The sequence below is a fragment of the Amblyomma americanum genome, chromosome 8 (genome assembly GCF_052857255.1).
Source record: "Amblyomma americanum isolate KBUSLIRL-KWMA chromosome 8, ASM5285725v1, whole genome shotgun sequence".
NCBI lineage: Eukaryota > Metazoa > Arthropoda > Arachnida > Ixodida > Ixodidae > Amblyomma > Amblyomma americanum.
The window spans coordinates 22658045-22676000 of record NC_135504.1 but is presented as its reverse complement, the minus strand read 5'-3'; the positions used below and the strand labels follow the sequence as shown (position 1 = coordinate 22676000).

Here is a 17956-nt window from a genome sequence, read left to right as displayed (position 1 = left end):
GTTTTTTTGCCGCGTCTGTGTGTGCGTGTGTGTTCGTCTTCTGGATTTGCAAGAGGTATACTCGCTAACTTGCCTGTATTGCACGAATTCCTTTAACTCCTGACCCTCACCACACAGTCATCGCTCTCTCCACGGAATAATAGGCCGGTTTCATTAGTCTCCGCTGATGACAGGATTGAGATATCAAAGTCGAAGACGCTACGTTTAAACAGCACACATACAACTTGCCGATTCCGTGCCCTGGGTTCGTAATCGATGCTCGAAATATGTTTTTGAAGGACGCTATTCGCAAACACAGACTTTCCTCGCCACCATGTGGCTTCAATGTACAACGAGGCGAGGAAGCCTTGAAAAGATTAGAAGGCCTTCGTCATCTTCAGGATAGATAAGGTCACCTTATTCCATTTGTGAATCCAGGACTATCCACTTATTGCCTCCGCCGCCTAACTTCGCGTTATCAGGAATGCTTTCTGAACAACTAACTGGTAGTAAATGGGCAGATTCACAGCACCTGTGTTTGTGAGAGTAAAAAAGTGCGGCTGTGTTAAAAAAAAATATAGGGGAGACATAGTTTCGGTTCATCACTTATTGTTTTTTTTTCTTTGCAAAACACGGATTTGGTTTAACGTCGCCGTTGCTACAGATCTTGTCATGACTCGGGTCAAAGTGTCCGGCGTCCCATGTTTTCAACACTATTACTCTCACTCCATCATCATCATCATCATCATCATCAGCCTGACTACACCCACTGCAGGGCAAAGGCCTCTCCCATGTCTCTCCAATTAACCCTGTCCTTTGCCAGCTGTGCCCACCCTATGCCTGCAAACTTCCTAATCTCATCCGCCTAGCTAACCTCACTTATATTCAGTATTATTTAAACGCGTTATCTTTTGTCGGTATCCGTGCCCGCACAGTAAGACACGCGGTGTAATTATAACGATGCGGTAATTATCGCATTTCACGATTAAAAAAGGGGGTGGGGGTGGCAACCTTGAGCAAGACACAAGACAACTCACCGTAGTACTCCGGTTGTCGGCACCTGTTGTGATTGGACCTCATGACGGAGGCTTTTTTTTTCTTACACGCAAAAAAGCACCGGTGTTTCTAGGTGGTCCACCGGCACCCGGTCTCTGTGCAACAATTCCACGGCTCCGTTGGAACGCGCCACATGAATCACTCGAAGAAATCACCGAGCTGTCACACCGCCGTTCACTCCAGGCCTCGATGCCAGCGTAGACACATGACAGACGACACCACGCGCCGAGGGCGCAGACGCTCTTCCACGAAGCGAGCAGACGACGGCGTAGACGCGCGGAGGATGCAGACTTCTCATCTGCTGCTACCTGCTCGGAGAGCAGACGACGCGGCGACTGTTTTTTAGTTGGCCGCCCGGCTACTCGGGCAAACGGGCTTCCCAAATAGGGGGCGCTAGGCGGCCCGCATAGCGCGAAGCCGCGTTTTCGGTTTGGCCTCGATTTCGGGTGCCGGCGAGCGAGGGGGGGGATTCCTGCTGCAGCGCACACGAGTCGTGTTGCGCCCGTTTTGGGGGAGCCGAGAAAATGATGACGTCGTGAGAGGAAACCCCCTCGAGGCGCGCGCCGTTCTCTTTAGGAGCCGGCAGAGGAGGTGGGGAGAGGGGGTGCCCGGCATCTGGGTGCGTTTTCTCCTTCGCGTGCATTAACTGCTGACGTCAGAGTGTCCAGTATGTGACGTCACAGGTTTTTGAGGTGTGGAAAACTGGGAGCTTGTGATGATGGCCTTTAAGTGATCATGGTTGCTTATTTCACTTCCAGATGTCTGTTTGTATTCAATTTATATGTAGCTATGCTAACGATTGTACATTGATTGATTGATTGATTGATTGATTGATTGATTGATTGATTGATTGATTGATTGATTGATTGATTGATTGATTGATTGAAAGTTTACTTTTACCAATGATCGCTGAAATTTGACACCTGGACTAGTTGAATCCAAAGTTGTCCAAAGATATCATGACGTCATTGTTGGCGCACAAACTGCTGATGCTGAAGGTTAAATCTGCAACGCTATGGATATTTTGATAAAAAGAGCAGAATCTAAAACCGTTAACTAGCTCCAATTCTTAGAGTTTATAACTACGTCTTCACTCTGAATTCATCGGTGTACCTGACGCCAGTCAGCGACGACTAAGAACCGCAATGACGTCACTGTTTCTGCGCTCCTGAGGAATATACGCGTGAATAACAAAATTGATGTTATTATTAAGAACAAAAACGAAAAGTGATTCAACAAGAGGCTGTCGAACATTTTCTTCGATCGGCCGAAAATTATCATGCTGAAGCTTCTCCCACGCATCATCAGATTCAAAGCAAATAGACATAAGTTTACAGATAATGCATGCATGTATGAATGTTGAGAAATTCCAGTTCGTGCTCTATGGCTGGCGATATTTCATTAGCCTTCACGTTTCGCTGGCCGATGGCAACCTAATGTTTAGCAGTACAAATCTTGCGACTCGCAGACTAGACTCCTTTCATAATTCGTAAACTTGGCTTTCCCACATAGAAAACTGCCACAATATTGGCGTCACTGGCCAACAGTGTAAGGAACATTAAGTGCTGAACATGCGTGTAGGTGTTGTAGGAACAGGAACCATGTCAACATATTTCGCCTCATAAAACACGAAGTAAGGATGTATATTTTTTTTTCAAAGTTTCTAGTTACCGGATTCGCTGAGCATTATTCACTGAGGTGAAGCCTGCTTAACATCCTGAAACCGCCACCAATCACAGTTAGTGTCTTAATGAGAAAACAAAAAATTAAAGTGTTCATTTTTGGACATGACGAGTTTGTATTGCAAGAGCGTCATCCGACTGTGCAACTGCAAAGTGAATTGTCCGAGCTTCGAAGCAGATGTCATTGCAAAAACTAACTGTTTATATGCTGAAAAGAATCCGAACATAGTGTAGCAAGAAAGGACGAACCTCCTAGAAATAAGGTCGCACAAAGGACAACAAAAAAGAAATTAGCGACCAAGACTTTTTCTAAACTTCGCAGCTTGTGACATTTCAATGAGAAGTTTTAAGAGAGAACATCTTTTCAGGCTGCACAACCGCTAATCCATTTTTAATCTTCCTCCTCAAGTCTTCTTCAGTTAATCTACTGCCGATTTAGATTGAGGCGTCGGCTGCTTTCGACACCAGTCAGTTCAGCAACGCGTCCAGTCATGGTGCGGAAAAAAGCAGCGCTTTCTGACGGCTAACTTATCAAAACTAGTCCGACAGCCCCACCTTAACTAGTCCACCAGTTTATACCACTCTGAGTGAGGAAAGATTCATCACTCTGTCGTCACCCGCAAAGCCAAAAAGCAAAGCTCTAGATCCGAATATCTTCCTAGGCGCCTTGATTCCTTCCTGGCGTGCTCGCCCTTCTACATTGGTCGCACCAGGCGGGGTGATTGACAAACTAATTACGCGAAACCGTCCTCCATCATCACTGGAAGACGTTACTTTCACACGCATGCCACGGAGGTCGTCGCCATTTATAAATAAGCACAGAGCAGCCGAGAGCTACGCATGTCCACTCTATATGAGTGGCGGAAGTCGTCGCTGCGTAGCCTGAGGACAGGAACGGCGGTTAAAAATGCGTGCCTCGTTTAGCCAGCCGCTCGGCGCACGCTAATCTCGGAGGAAAGTCGCTCGCTCTCTCGTTCGCACGCACGAGGGGCGCGACGCATGCAACCTCACGTGTCCCCCCACGGTCCACGAGACCCCATTGCGTGGAGGACAAGATAAGGGCCCGTGGACATATCCCACGGAGCTCCCACCCGGAGCCTAGGTGGCGCTGTGCTCGGGGGCTGAGTTTCAGAGCACCGCATTTGTTTTCCCGGTGCCGCCGGGCTTGGAATGTATCTGGCGACAACGTCCATGGTTGCCAGGACAGGTGGAACGAGCCACCGCAGGTAAATAACATAGAGCGGCGCCCTTCCAAAGGCTCTGGGTTGTCCTCTAGAGCCTGCATAAGTGCACAGGTCGCTGCTTAAACAATGTTCGAAAATTCTCGTTTCCTGTTTTAGTTCAACGCTAAGGCGCCCGTGTACTGTGCGATGTCAGTGCACGTTAAAGATCCCCAGGTCGAAATTATTCCGGAGCCCTCCACTACGGCACCTCTCTCTTCCTTTCTTCTTTCACTCCCTCCTTTACCCTTCCCTTAGGGCGCGGTTCAGGTGTCCAACGATACATGAGACAGATAATGCGCCACTTCCTTCCCCCCCCCCAAAAAAACAATTATTATTATTATTATTATTATTATTATTATTATTATTATTATTATTATTATTTTAGTTCACCATTTCTTGTAAGTGTTTGTTCACGGTTTTAAACTACCACCTAAAATAATTACGTTGCGAGGGCACGTAAACCTGGCATTACAAAGGTGATTGTAGTACTGGGTAGATTAGGCACCGGCTGCCATATACTTTCCAAATCCGGACAAACGGATAGTAGTAATGTGCTACTCTGGTAAAGCATCCTGTGACTCTAAGGCTGAGGGGTTATAGACCTTTCCCACAAACCGCTCTCTGGGCGTAGCCATATTACTCGCGGGACTTAGCACGGCGCAAGTGGTAGCGTAAGCTCTCTGCACCTGCTCTCAAGAGTCCAAAGAGGAGGAGTTTTGATATCCTCATGCACTTGATGGCTTCAGTAGTGTGAGGGCTACGCTTTGGTTATGTTCGCTGCTAAGGAGTTTTTTTTTTTTTTTTCACTGTTTACAACTTGACTGGGCGCACGTGTATTGTGGACTGTGCTTTGCGCGCACAGTTTGTTGTACTTGTCTGATCCACTAATCGGAACACTGCTGCCACAGTCCAGTGAGAATATGACTGCGCCCAGGGAGCTAACTTTGAAAAGGTGTTCTTAGGTGTTGTTGCTTATGTTCCTGCACAGACGAAGGTGACTGCGCACGGTCCTTACAAATTTTTAAACAGTCTATAAACTGTCCATAGACTTCTGTCTATAACGTCTACAGACTGTCTGTAGACAATCCTAGATAACAGTCTATAAGCAATACAAATGTCATAGACAGTCTTTAGACAGTCTATAGACTGTTGTCTATAGATATCGCGCCTATAGATAGCGCGTCTATAGTCTATAGATAGCGCGTTGTCTTGTCCACCTTTCTTGTGAATGTGCCTCATTTTGCGCTAACGTTTGTACATAGAACTATGCACCAACTAGCCCAGCAACAAGTGTTACTTGACAGTCTATAGATTTATGGTCGCACACATTTAGTAGACCTTTGTCTATAGACTGTCTAAAGACTATGAATAGACAGAAATGAGTATCTATATATAGGAAGGCAATCGAGTCTATAAGAACTTTATAGACTGTCTATAGACCATTTTTATTAGGGGGTTCCAAAGAAAACGCTAATCACCACCCCTCCCTCACCCTAGGACAACGGTTTTCCCCCTCCCCCTGCACTCAGTGCCACCTGAAGAGGACCATCGTGGGGCCACATGCCGCCGGCCCAATTAAAAACTCCGCCGCGCCGAGGAGGTCCATTTCTTCCCGGTTTCTAAGTCGGGCCGAGCGTCCTGGGAGCCCGGCCGACCGCACCGCTTTACGGCCGCCCCAGCGACTACGCTGTAGGGACCCGCAGCACGCGGTGGTGGTGGAGTGCATAGCTGATACTAGCGTCGTTTCTGTAGCGGGCGCGCCAGACACGGCAGGCTTGCAACGACGTTCGCGTGCGCGTTGCATGCAGGCATGAGTGTGAGTGTGCTAGCTTGCGTGCTCGTGGTGCTCCCGTTTGTATGTTGTTGGTATACGCTCCGTCCGGATGCCCGGAAGGCGACCGAAAAGTGTCGAACGCGTGTTTCGAGAGCTCCTGTTTCGAGGAGTCAAGAAAGGCGGCGGCGGATACCACTGCCGCTACTACTGGACACATTAGGCTTCAACTGCCCGTGATTGCGCGCTTAGAACCTGCGCCTTCGGGTATTTTCGCTGCGTTATGTGATTTGAGAACCAAAGTAGGTTCCAACAGCACACGCACACACACACTCTAAACAGGAAGGACTAAAAACTAAAAACGGCCGTGGCTTAGCTTGGTTAAGTCCGGTGATTGCGAAGCAATAGTGTGTTATTCTCGGATCAGCTGGTAGTATGGCTGGTGGTAGTCTTGGGTTATGCTAGTGTTACGGCTGATGCTTCCTCTTTGCATTCTGCCGAGCTGCCTCGTTCGTAGGCACCATCGTAACATCAAGCTGTATGACTGCCTTGGCGAGAGGAGCGGAGCTGTTTTATACAGCTGGTGTGAGGTCACTCTGACCGTAGCGCCCCTGGTGAGAGGAGCGGGAGTTAGGCCGCCGTTGGTGGCTACCGCCTCGCCTCGCGACCGCGTGAGATGGGGCCCCGTTTTTACACAGCTGGTGTGACGTCACTCTAGGTCACGTGGTGTGACGTCACGCAGCGAGGTCACGCTAAAGGTCAATGGTGCCTACCACCGCCTCGCCACGGAACGGGCTGAAGTGCGACCTAAAGTAGTATTGCTTCGCAATAAAATGCAGTGAGCTGTCCTCTAGCCCAGCCGCGGCATAAGGTATCTTTCGCCAACATAAGGTTCACCAACATAAGGTGTCCTTCGTTACTAGAATTCTTCTGTACCAGCATCCCTAGAGCCACCAAAATCGTCATCATGATCAAATAAGCGGCTGCCATTCCGCTTATGCCTGCGCGTAATTGCAGGATTCGTTCAGGGTGCATTTCTTACGGACGCGTTGTACAAAAGGACGAAGGTGCAAATGTAACACGAATGCTGTCTCCACGTTTTGCGTATAGGTTGCAACGGCTCTGAGCGCAGCGATAAGCTAGCCTTAATTTCCTGTCTGAAAAGAAAAACAATGATAAACAGCAGCAATAACGAGGAGAAAAGCAATAAACTTTCTTTCAGTGGGAAAGCACTACTTCACGAGGGTCGAACCCAACCTAAAATCCTGTGACGCACGTGACCTTGAGGCTGCAGAAATAAAAAAAAATGGCTGGCAGTTCAGCATTGCTAAGCAAGAAATATTGAATGAAAGCACAGTTTTTTGAAGGTGGACACCTTCGCCACGTGCATGAAAGCGCGATTGAGGTGTCCACTGACCCAGGGAGCCAGTTATGCGCGTCCTCAACTTTTTCATCGTCAATGCCAGTGCACCCAGGCGGCCTACGCTCCAGTGCCGCGTTTGTGCAGCAATGTTGTCGACGCCAAAGCGTATTGTTCTTGTGCCGTGTTTGTGCCACTACGTTGTCCATGCCAGCGCGTGCAGCGCACACCTCTCTGTCACTATACCGTCCCACAGCAGCTCAAAGAGCGAATCGAAGTTTTATGGTATAGTATTAGTTGATGAAAAACACGATGTGCAATGCACAGCGAGAGGGTGTGTCGCAGTTTCACACGAGGCGTTTGCGGCTGAGGCGATAGCCTAGTGCTCTCGCGCAGTGGGCAGCGAAGCTGATCTGTTCGCCGCGCCAGCGGTTCGAATCCCAGTTGCGGATATTTATTTCATTCACATTTATTAATTTCACTTGGAGCAGATCCACAAACATCGCAATATCTTGCTCGGGGTTTACCCATCTAAATGGTGCTTTCGCAACAATATATATTCCCACCACTGGGTTTCCAACCCGCGGCGGAGTAAACAGGTCAGCTTCGGTGGTCACTGCATGAGGGCACTATGCTATAGCCGCAACCGATCACGCCTCGTGTCAAAAAGCCACACACACTCGTGCTGTGCATTGCACATCGTCGTCTATATCAACTTCCATCTGCGGCGCGAACAGATCAGATCAGCTTAACCTCGATCAGCGCTTAACCTGAGTCTAGTATCGTCGCCAGACGTGTCGACGGCCCAGCAAAGCAAAACCATGAGCCAATTAACCAGGCAAAACACATGTTTTCCACGTCTACTCGGTTTTAAAACCTTACCACTTTTTTTTTTCACTCCGCGCAACAAACAAAAAGGTATCGCAAATTGTTCGACTATATGCCGCGGAGGGGCGCTTATAAAAGCCGCTCACGGAAATCTCAACAACCCCGATGTAAGAAACAACGTCCCTTCGCTTTTTGCGCCCCCGTCTGCATCGACGAGCGGAAGCAGTGCTCTGCAGCCCAGCATGCCGCCCCTATTCACTGCACTGCTAGGCGCTCCCTCTGTGTACCGGAAAACGGAACAGCACAGATACGCGCGACAACGTATAGCCATGCGTTCCAAGCCCTTCCCGATTCCATTCCTCTCAGTACGCGTAATGTATGCGTGAGCCTTGAGCCGCTCACTGCGTGCGTTTTTTTTTTTTTGCTGTTCGCATGGTCCGCGCAGTGCTATATCGGTCGGGTCCATTATCAAGTCTGCAGGGTTGCCTGTTCCCACTCGAATCATGTCGGATCGGAGCTATAGGGCCAAGGCGTCATCTCCCAGCTTCGCGTGCGGACTACTGAATTTCTTATGGAGGAAAAACGCTAAGGCGTCCGTGTGCTGTGCGATGTCAGTGCACGTTAAAGATCCCCAGGTGGTCGAAATTATTCCGGAGCCCTCCACTACGGCACCTCTTTCTTCCTTTCTTCTTTCACTCCCTCCTTTATCCTTTCCCTTGCGGCGCGGTTCAGGTGTCCAACGATATATGAGACAGATACTGCGCCATTTCCTTTCCCCAAAAAACCAATTATTATTATTATTACTGAATTTCACTGACGGGGATGGTGTCCGCTAGGGGGAGATGCAGTAACTGCATGTAGTGGCGTCGCTTTTGAAGAACCCTCACAAGAATGGTCTATAGATAGTCTATAGACTTCTTATAGACCCTATTACCATTTATAGATGTTTCTTTTTATCTATTCATAGTCCATAGACAGACAAAAGTCTACAAAAAGTTATGACCATAAATCCATAGACTGTCTACAGACTGTCTATCGTATTTGTAATTCCTATAGACTGTTCTCTAAGGCTTGTCTATAGAGAGTCTATAGACTTTATAGAAGGAAGTGTATGGACAGTCTATAGGCTGTCTAAAGAAATTTTTGTGAGGGAAGGCACAAGACGACGGTCTTCCTAGCGAGCCTCCTGTGCAGGGACACAGCTTTATTTCACTTTGTCCGCAAGGTCCGTATAGGGCCATTCAATGAGGTGCACTAAACCGGGGCTGTCTCCTAGTGATGAGCTTCAAAAGAGTCAAGAGGTGGGAACGAACAAGACCCGATAATCGATACCGATACCTCTTCCAAGAGCCAGCAGTGGTTGAGGGTACAGGTGGCAGTCTTAAACCTAAACGTGTGGCGCGACTAGTGCGCACATGGACTTTCTGTGCAATTTTTTTGTTGTGAAGCGTACATTGTGAGTGTTATAAGATATTCACTCGTTGCTATGTATCGAACACGGACTGGTGAGTGCTATATTAAATTGCAAATTGTACACGTCATGCTTCACAAATTCCTATTTTGCAATCATTTATTGGTTGCCCCGCCGCGGTGGCTCAGTGGTTAGGGCGCTCGACTACTGATCCGGAGTTCCCGGGTTCGAACCCGACCGCGGCGGCTGCGTTTTTATGAAGGAAAAACGCTAAGGCGCCCGTGTGCTGTGCGATGTCAGTGCACGTTAAAGATCCCCAGGTGGTCGAAATTATTCCGGAGCCCTCCACTACGACACCTCATTCTTACTTTCTTCTTTCACTCCCTCCATTTTCCCTTCCCTTACGGCGCGGTTCAGGTGTCCAACGATATATGAGACAGATACTGCGCCATTTCCTTTCCCCTCCAAAAATCAATTATTATTATTAATCATTTATTGGCATATTTTGTATTTTGAAAAGGCGTATATGGACTTTCTCCAAAGCTGACTACTGGGATAGGCGATATGCTTAATAAACGGCGGATCTTAGTGCGCTCATGGCGTAGGTAGACGGCTATTCTTTCGAAATAGTGTCGGAATCTAGAAATACCTGCATTAGATTAAAATGCGTGGTCCATTTAAGGTGGATATTATAACGATGTATCACTGTATCTGATATGTCAATAATGCATTCATTTTTTTCTTGCGGCGCATCCTTCAGTCCAGAGCTTGGCGCATATTGGTGCAAGCTGACAGGAAAAAAAAAGCTGACGTTTTAGCAATTGCTAAGCAGGAAATATTGTGCGAGAGCACAGTTTTTTGCAGGTGGCGCCACGTACCTGAAAGCGCGATTGAGGTGTCCACTGACCCAGGGAGCCAATTATGCGCGTCTTCAACTTTTTCATCGTCAATGCCAATTTATCCAATGTACGCCGGCGGCCTATGCTCCAGTGTCGCGTTCCTGCAGCATTGTTGTCAACGCCAACACGTATTGCCGCAGTGGCGGGTTTCTACCACAAAGTTGGCCACGCCAACGCATGCAATGCAGATAACTTTCTCACTGCCACCGCATAGCTTAAAGAGCGAATATTAGTTTGATGGTAGTATTAGTTGATGAAAAACGACAATATGTAATGCTCATAACGAGTGTGTGTTGCAGTTTAACGTGAGGCGTTTTAACGATATATCTTATTGCTCTCGCGCAGTGGCCAGCGAAGCTGATCTGTTCGCGCCGCTGCGGGTTCGAATCCCAGTCGCGAATATTTATTTCATTTATTTCACTTGGCTCAAACTCACTCACAAACATCGCCAGACTTTGTTCGTGGTTTGCCGACCGGAATAATGTTTTCCATGCACTAAAATCGAGTTGAAAGTACACTGTCACTGCACCTATTCAGGCATAAAGTGCTCTCTTCTTTATGCATACATACACGCTTTATGTATACATAATCGCTTTGTCACTTATTTTTGCCTTTTTTTTTCATTGTGAGAGTGAGAGAGGCAGATATTAAGTATTACAGTCGTAGCACTCGAAGTTCAAAGGTAGTGCGACACCTCCTTTTCACTTTCGTGTTTGTCTCTGCCGCTTTCCTTTCTAGCGCACTTATTTCCGCATTACGTTTCACAGTTTCCGCACACCGATCTACACAGACCTTCCTTATCCCTAATTGCTGCTCCTTGCAGAGAAGCGCTCCATTTTCCTAACTGCGGAAAGATCTGGCTAATACTTAAATCCAAGTCCGAGTAATCCCCTTTGTCGCTACTGTGGTCAACTTTCCGCCAAAAGCATTCGGCAGTCAGGAAATGAGCACCTTCGGCAAAAGCCGCTTCCCGATACACTCGGGAGCAGTTCCGCACCAACGTTCACGGCGAGGCCTAATCCGCGGTCACGACTCTCACAGCGGTTGGCTATCCGCCGAAACCAAAAGCAAATGGTTGCCGGCCGGATCAGGAAACAAAATTAACATTTTCGCACGCGCGCTTTGGCGGTAACAGCGGGGCTTCTTTGTCACGAATACGTCTGCAACACTTGGTTTTCTCTCCCGAGCGCGCGTATTCATTAACGGCAGAGGGTGCGTTGGGAGAGTGTGCAAGTGAGGAGGAAGGCGCCGGCTTCGACTCGGCTTCTTTCTCAATCTTCGTTTTCTCTCTTTCATGAGTGAACTCGTTTCTTCTCTCCACTACACGGGCGAGCGCGCAGACGAGATGCTATAAACTTTCCTGCACGAACTGCACGTAAGCCGCATAGCAGACGACAACGTCGCTGGTATAGCAGCCGACGCTCAGCGAATGTCTGCTCCGCAGTAGCGTTCGTGCCATCGCTCGCGCTTTGAATTGCTCTTTAAAATCATCTCGGCACGCGTCATGCTGCTAGCCGTTCCTTTTTACGACCGTCGTCCAGTATATACCTCGTTATTCTTATTTTTTTCTCGCTTAATCCACGCTCTCATTCTTTTTCCTTCTGTCCAGAGGTTCTCTTATTATTTCATTGTTCCCCCACCTACACTCCCAACCGCATTTCTCGCCGCTAATGCCCTGCTCGAGGAAGCTTGCGGCGACGGGCTTTTCATAGATACCTCGCTTGGCTTGAGTCGGCTTCGACTCCGCGAAGCCTAGCGCTTTCTATCATCCGCGTCACCAGCCCGTTGTCAGTGGCTTCGCAGACGAACGAAATCGCGTCGTCGCCGCCTGTCCGCGACGGCGCAGGCGACTTTTTTCCGCCTTTTTTACGCTGCCTGGGCAGCTTTTGCAGACGAAAATCGCGTCTCTCCCGCGCGCTCTACCGCAGACGGTCAAGTTCCGGTTTCCTTGTTAACTGAACGACCAGCAGCGCGCTTCCCTCTTTTGTTTTACGGCGCGAAATAAATTATTCCAGCACACGTGACCTCTGAGTTACAACCTTCTAGACCCCCGCGGGGCTGTGTCGTTCAGTCTGTGATGCGAATAGGCCCAAATTCGCTATGAGTCTGCAGCTTTGCCGATCAGGCTCCGCAGACGTCACTTCGATGCAGGATCGCAGCGCCCCCACTCGTCGAACCGCGCTGACTTCCTCCAACGCGACCCTCCGCGTGAACTCCTAATCGCATTCGCGAACAGGGCTGCCGTGCCGTCTTTTGAGATGTCTTTACAGTCGGCCGCTTGCGCCAATCATCGGAGCTGAAAAGAAGCGCGCCTACGCGAGCTTGGAGCAGCGAGTATATGTACGCCTCAACGGGCTCCCTTAACGCATTGGCACCCGTATGTGCTGACGTCCAGAGGCACTGGCCTTTCCGCGTCTGTCTTTTTCTGAGAGCCTTTCTTTTCTTTGGGTCCTCTCAGAGTGCTGAAAGCCTGTCGAGGTGCGAAGATTAGCCATTTGTCCAGCCTTTTTCGCTACGCGGAAAAGGTGCTGAGCGCGTGTCTGCGTGAAGAAGTGCGTAATTCTGCCGACAAGTTGCGGGCTCTGCGGCGCAATCGCTTTTTAACTTTGTTTCGAGTAGTTCTTGTCCCGTATACTAAAATAGATGTAAGCCCTGTATATGTTCGCGAAGGGACGTTTGCGCACGTTGATGCCTGAACAATGCAAAGCGCTATGGTACTCGTGTTTGCTGGAATTACGAGTACAGCGAAAAAAAAAAAAAGTCGTGTAGAAGTACAGACGACAGCACTGATCCGACAAGCAGGCCGTTACTCTTTCAGGCAGCTATGTACAGTACTTGCCGAAAGGAATCAGGCAATGAGGTTTGTGTCTCAACCATGTAGAGTAGCTTAAGCTCTAAATTCGTGTACGGTAAGGAGAACGTTTGTTCTTATTTATCTTCCGAGTGCTTTTTGGCATTTAGAGATGCTGTAAAAAGTCATCTAAAGGGCGGAGAAGTAAAGTGAGCTAAAGTGAGCGCTAAAGAAAAGTGAGCAAATCCATATCACATTGGAGACTGTCCTGTTTTCTCGGTTTGTAAATGTCATTAGACACTGGATGCTGCGTAAACGATCGCCTCGATTAATTATAAATGCGAACCGGTTCAACTCTCCCATAGCGTTTCTTTCCGCGCATCATTCCCTTTCACCCGTGTTCCTGACGGGTATCCACGTATATGTATACCTCCTTTTGTTTCGGTAGCTGCAACGTCGGGTCTGTATTATTCTTCGCGAGCTCGCTGCCGACATTGGGCCAACAATGGCCCATTGCCTGACAGCGAGCGTCGGCATTCGGCGTGGAAGACAAACACGCTTTCACAGCCGAGCGCACAGCAGCGAATGTGCTTCTGGTTTAAACTTTTCTTTTTGTTTTTCATCTTGTTTCAGCTCCCGAACCCTGAGTTGTGCACTTTCAGACACTGCTAGCTGGAGCACGGGGGAAGGGGGAGGAGGGGGGGATGTTTAGATACTTCTCCGAGCAACGTACATCAGTGTCGGTCTCTCTGTCTCAACTTTCTGCCCGCGTTATTTACTCTGCCTTCACGCACAGCCGCCCATGCTGGATCCAGCTGTGATCCCATTGTTGCCAGGACGCGCCGACGGGAACCTTGTCGTCCTCCCACCGCTATCTCCTCCCACGCGTGCCGATAGTATTTTACGGCGCACGCATGCAAACGGGCGTCTTCTAATAACACGCGAGTTTTCTGCGCACGAGTGAATGCGTACTCTTGCCAGGAGAATCAGACTATATGAGACAGTCGGCGATCGGCTCCTATACTATACTCCTAGACTATATGAGACAGTAGGTGGACACCTCCGCCACGTACATGAAAGCGCGATTGAGGTGTCCACTCACCCAGGGAGACAGTTATGCGCGTGTTCAACTTTTCCATCGGCAGTGCCAATTTACCCAATATACGCCGGCGGCCGATGCTCCAGTCCCGCGGTTTTGCAGCAATGTTGTCAACACCAACGCGTATTGCTCTAGTGCCATATTTCTGCCACAACAAAGACCACGCCAACGCATGTAGCTCTGTCACTACCGCCACTTAGCTTGAAGAGCGAATATTAGTTTTATAGTAGCGTTATTTGATAACGAAGACGATGTGCAAAGCACAGCGAGAGAGTACGCTGCAGTTTAACGTGAGGCGTGTTTTGGTGCGGCGATAACCTAGTGCTTTCGTGCAGTGGCCTGCGAAGCTGATCTGATCGCGCCGCCGTGGGTTCGAATCGCAGTCGGCGATATTTGTTTGATTTATATTTATTTACTTCACTTGCCACAAACCGACAAAGATCGCAAGACCTTGTTCGTGGTTTACCTATCGGAACGGTGCTTTCGCATTAAAATCAGAGCCCCGCCGCGGTGGCTCAGTGGTTAGGGCGCTCGACTACTGATCCGGAGTTCCCGGGTTCGAACCCGACCGCGGCGGCTGCGTTTTTATGGAGGACAAACGCTAAGGCGCCCGTGTGCTGTGCGATGTCAGTGCACGTTAAAGATCCCCAGGTGGTCGAAATTATTCCGGAGCCCTCCACTACGGACCTCCTCCTTCCTTTCTTCTTTCACTCCCTCCCTTGTCCCTTCGCTTACGGCGCGGTTCAGGTGTCCAACGACATATGAGACAGATACTGCGCCATTTCCTTTCCCCCCAAAACCAATTATTATTATTATTATTATTAAAATCAGAAACCTCAATGAGAGGCATGTCTTCAAAATGCATGTGCAGACAAGTGTCAGTCGACATCCTGCAGCAGTGTTTGGTAGGTTACACATACCTGCAAAAGACAGGCAGTGTCTTTGACCCAAGCCAGAGGTGTTCCTCTATAGCTCACTTGTTCACGAGCTGGAGGTGCTTCTTTTTACTTATCCTTGTTCCCATTCTTTCTTGCTATTATTTTTTTCTGTGGCTCCACGAGATCTTTCCTCCCATAACGCCCGCAGAGCACGATCTCAGCAACGAGTGCACGAATTTGTGAAGCGCGCACTTATAAGGATTGCCCGGTTTTGCGTCGTGTTATTACCCCCGTTTCACACCTGTCTGACTTTCTTTTTTAGCCAGAAGGCCGGGGGGTGGGGGGTGGGGTGAAGCGTGTTGAAAACGAGCTGGCTAACCGCAGAGGCAGAAAGAAGAATACAAAGAAGGGGAGATAAGCGAGACCTCCCAAAAAAGGTTCTTGTCGTCTGCACGCCTTCTGCGCCGCACTTTGATGTATTTTTTATTTTATTTTTCTGCCTCACTCTGCCTTTTTGCTGTTGTTCCTACTCTGCTTCGTTCGAAATCTGTGTCATGAGCGGACCGGAGAAAGCAAAATCGTGAATTCACCGCTGAAAAAAATTGGCGCGCGGTGAGCTGCGAAAAAATGTAAGGCGGATAACTTTTGCAGCGAAAAAAAAAAAGCAGAATACGAAGATTCGTAGGCCCGTGAGGAGTAGATTCATTTCTTTCTCCCATCTTATTCGCGTAGCGGAGACGCTGTTGCCAAAAATGCTTCGCGGCTTGATCTCAACAACGCGGAAAACCTTAATAGCGTGGTCACGCTGATTATGGGCAATATCTCCACGTGCTCATAACTGCGAGGCGCTGAAAGCGTGGCGCTATAACAGAGGCGCTTGGTTACCATTTTTAGACGCGTTACACCACGTTATTAGTTATTTTCAGACAATAATCGTAACCGTTCAGTCGTCTGTAACACGTGAAGTCGCGTGCGAGGTAGACAATGGGGACTCGCAGTGAATGAGCGCTGACTCTGGATCAACACCGAGTAAAGTGTTGTGAAAGCCTTCGGGCATATAATGCGGTCGTACACTATTTATGTTGTAATCACTACGGTAATACCTGCCAGCGATGCTACATTTACTTTATTACCTCGCATACGACCGCTCATAACGGAACCTAACGATTACAAGCAGAACCAGAAGACGGAACATGATTGCGTACTGCACTGATACGCATAACCATGCTTAAACAAGACGTCTTGAATTCCGACCCGGTTTCGCTTACGTTTGGAATGCCACCACAGGCAATGGATACATTGTTCTGAGCCACACAAACGCATCTTCATCGCGCATCAAGTATGTTCCAGAAAAGGCAGTACAAACATTAGCGCGTCCAGTCTGCACGAGGTTTACACGCCTTCGTTATCTTTTTTCGCAGGCTGCAGCAGACGACACACCCACCACCTGTGTTGCATCACCTGTGGCAGTTTGCTATAAGTGTTCAACCATATGCCACGTGCATGAGTCCCATTTACCGCGCCTTTAAAGAGAGCAAACTGTTTGATCCGAGATTAATAAATCCACGCTACTTCTCTGCATCTGAGGAAGTCATACCAATTTCTCGACGCTCTATGAGAGCTACAGGCGTACAGTGTCGGCTGCAAGACGTCATGAGGAGCATTCGTCTAGTAGGTGCCATAAACAAAAGGCACAAGGCGATTTTCAAAGCCTCAAGCGAGGCTTGTCCGGTCATATTCCTAGAAGAGCATATCCCAGTCCAACAGGATAATACAGAGAAGAGTAGATGACAGGAGAGCGCTGCTGTCTGTTCGTCTGTTCTGCTCTGCTCTAGCGCTGTCCTGTCGTCTGCTCTCTCTTGAAACTACGTCATTGCGGCTGACTTGATTAATGCACTCTGGAAGCAGACTTTTTTTTCGTCTTGTTATTGATATTAACTCAGTGGAAACCTCAGCAGTCATACAGGCATTGCGTAATCAGGGGGTAGAAGAGCCTTATGTCAAAATACTGGAAGATATATATAGCAACTGCACAGCTACTATAGTCCTCCATAAAGTCAGTAATAAAATTCCAATAAGGAAGGGCGTCAGGCAAGGAGACACGATCTCGCCAATGCTGTTCACCGCATGTTTACAGGAGGTATTTCGAGGCCTGAATTGGGAACAGTTGGGAATAAGAATAAATGGAGAATACCTAAATAATCTGCGATTTGCTGATGACATTGCCTTGCTGAGTCACTCAGGAGGTGAACTGCAAATCATGATCAATGAGTTAGACAGGCAGAGCAGATCGATGTGTCTAAAAATTAACATGCAGAAAACCAAGGTAATGCTCAACAGCTTAGCAAGGGAACAAGGGAACAACAGTTCGCAATTGGCAGCGAGAGCCTAGAAGTTGTGACGGAATACGTCTACTTAGGGCAGGTAGTGACAGCTGATCCTGATCATGAGAGGGAGATAACTAGAAGGATAAGAATGGGGTGGAGCGCATATGGAAAATTCTCGCAGATCACGAGTGGCAGTTTACCAATTTCCCCCAAGAGGAAAGTGTACAACAGCATAATCTTACCGGTACTCACCTACGGGGCAGAAACGTGGAGGCTAACGAAAAGAGTTCAGCTTAAGTTAAGGACAACGCAGCGAGCCATGGAAAGAAAAATGATAGGTGTAACGTTAAGAGATCGGAAGCGGGCAGAGTGGGTGAGGGAACAAACACGGGTTAATGACATCCTAGTCGAAATCAAGAGAAATAAATGGGCTTGGGCAGGGCATGTAATGCGAAGGCAAGATAACCGCTGGTCCTTAAGGGTAACGGAGTGGATTCCAAGAGAAGGCAAGCGTAGCAGGGGGCGGCAGAAGGTTAGGTGGGCGGATGAGATTAAGAAGTTTGCAGGCAAAGGGTGGATGCAGCTGGCAAAGGATAGGGTTAATCGGAGAGACATGGGAGAGGCCTTTGCCCTGCAGTGGGTGTAGTAAGGC

General features: G+C 48.5%; 1 protein-coding gene across 2 annotated transcripts in view; it reads right to left on the bottom strand.

Annotated features, from left to right (window-relative positions):
- Nucleotides 1–17956, bottom strand: part of LOC144101099 (uncharacterized) — a 147818-nt gene that overhangs the window by 97513 nt on the left and 32349 nt on the right. Inside the window, exon 1 of one of the 2 annotated variants that reach the window (XM_077634113.1) lies at nucleotides 1017–1372. The exons of the other annotated variant lie outside the window; for it this stretch is intronic. Within the exon in view, the coding sequence (XP_077490239.1) occupies nucleotides 1017–1059 (43 nt within the window). The 5' untranslated portion in view covers nucleotides 1060–1372. Of the gene's footprint in view, nucleotides 1–1016; nucleotides 1373–17956 lie in introns of those variants that run through there. 2 annotated transcript variants of the gene reach the window in all.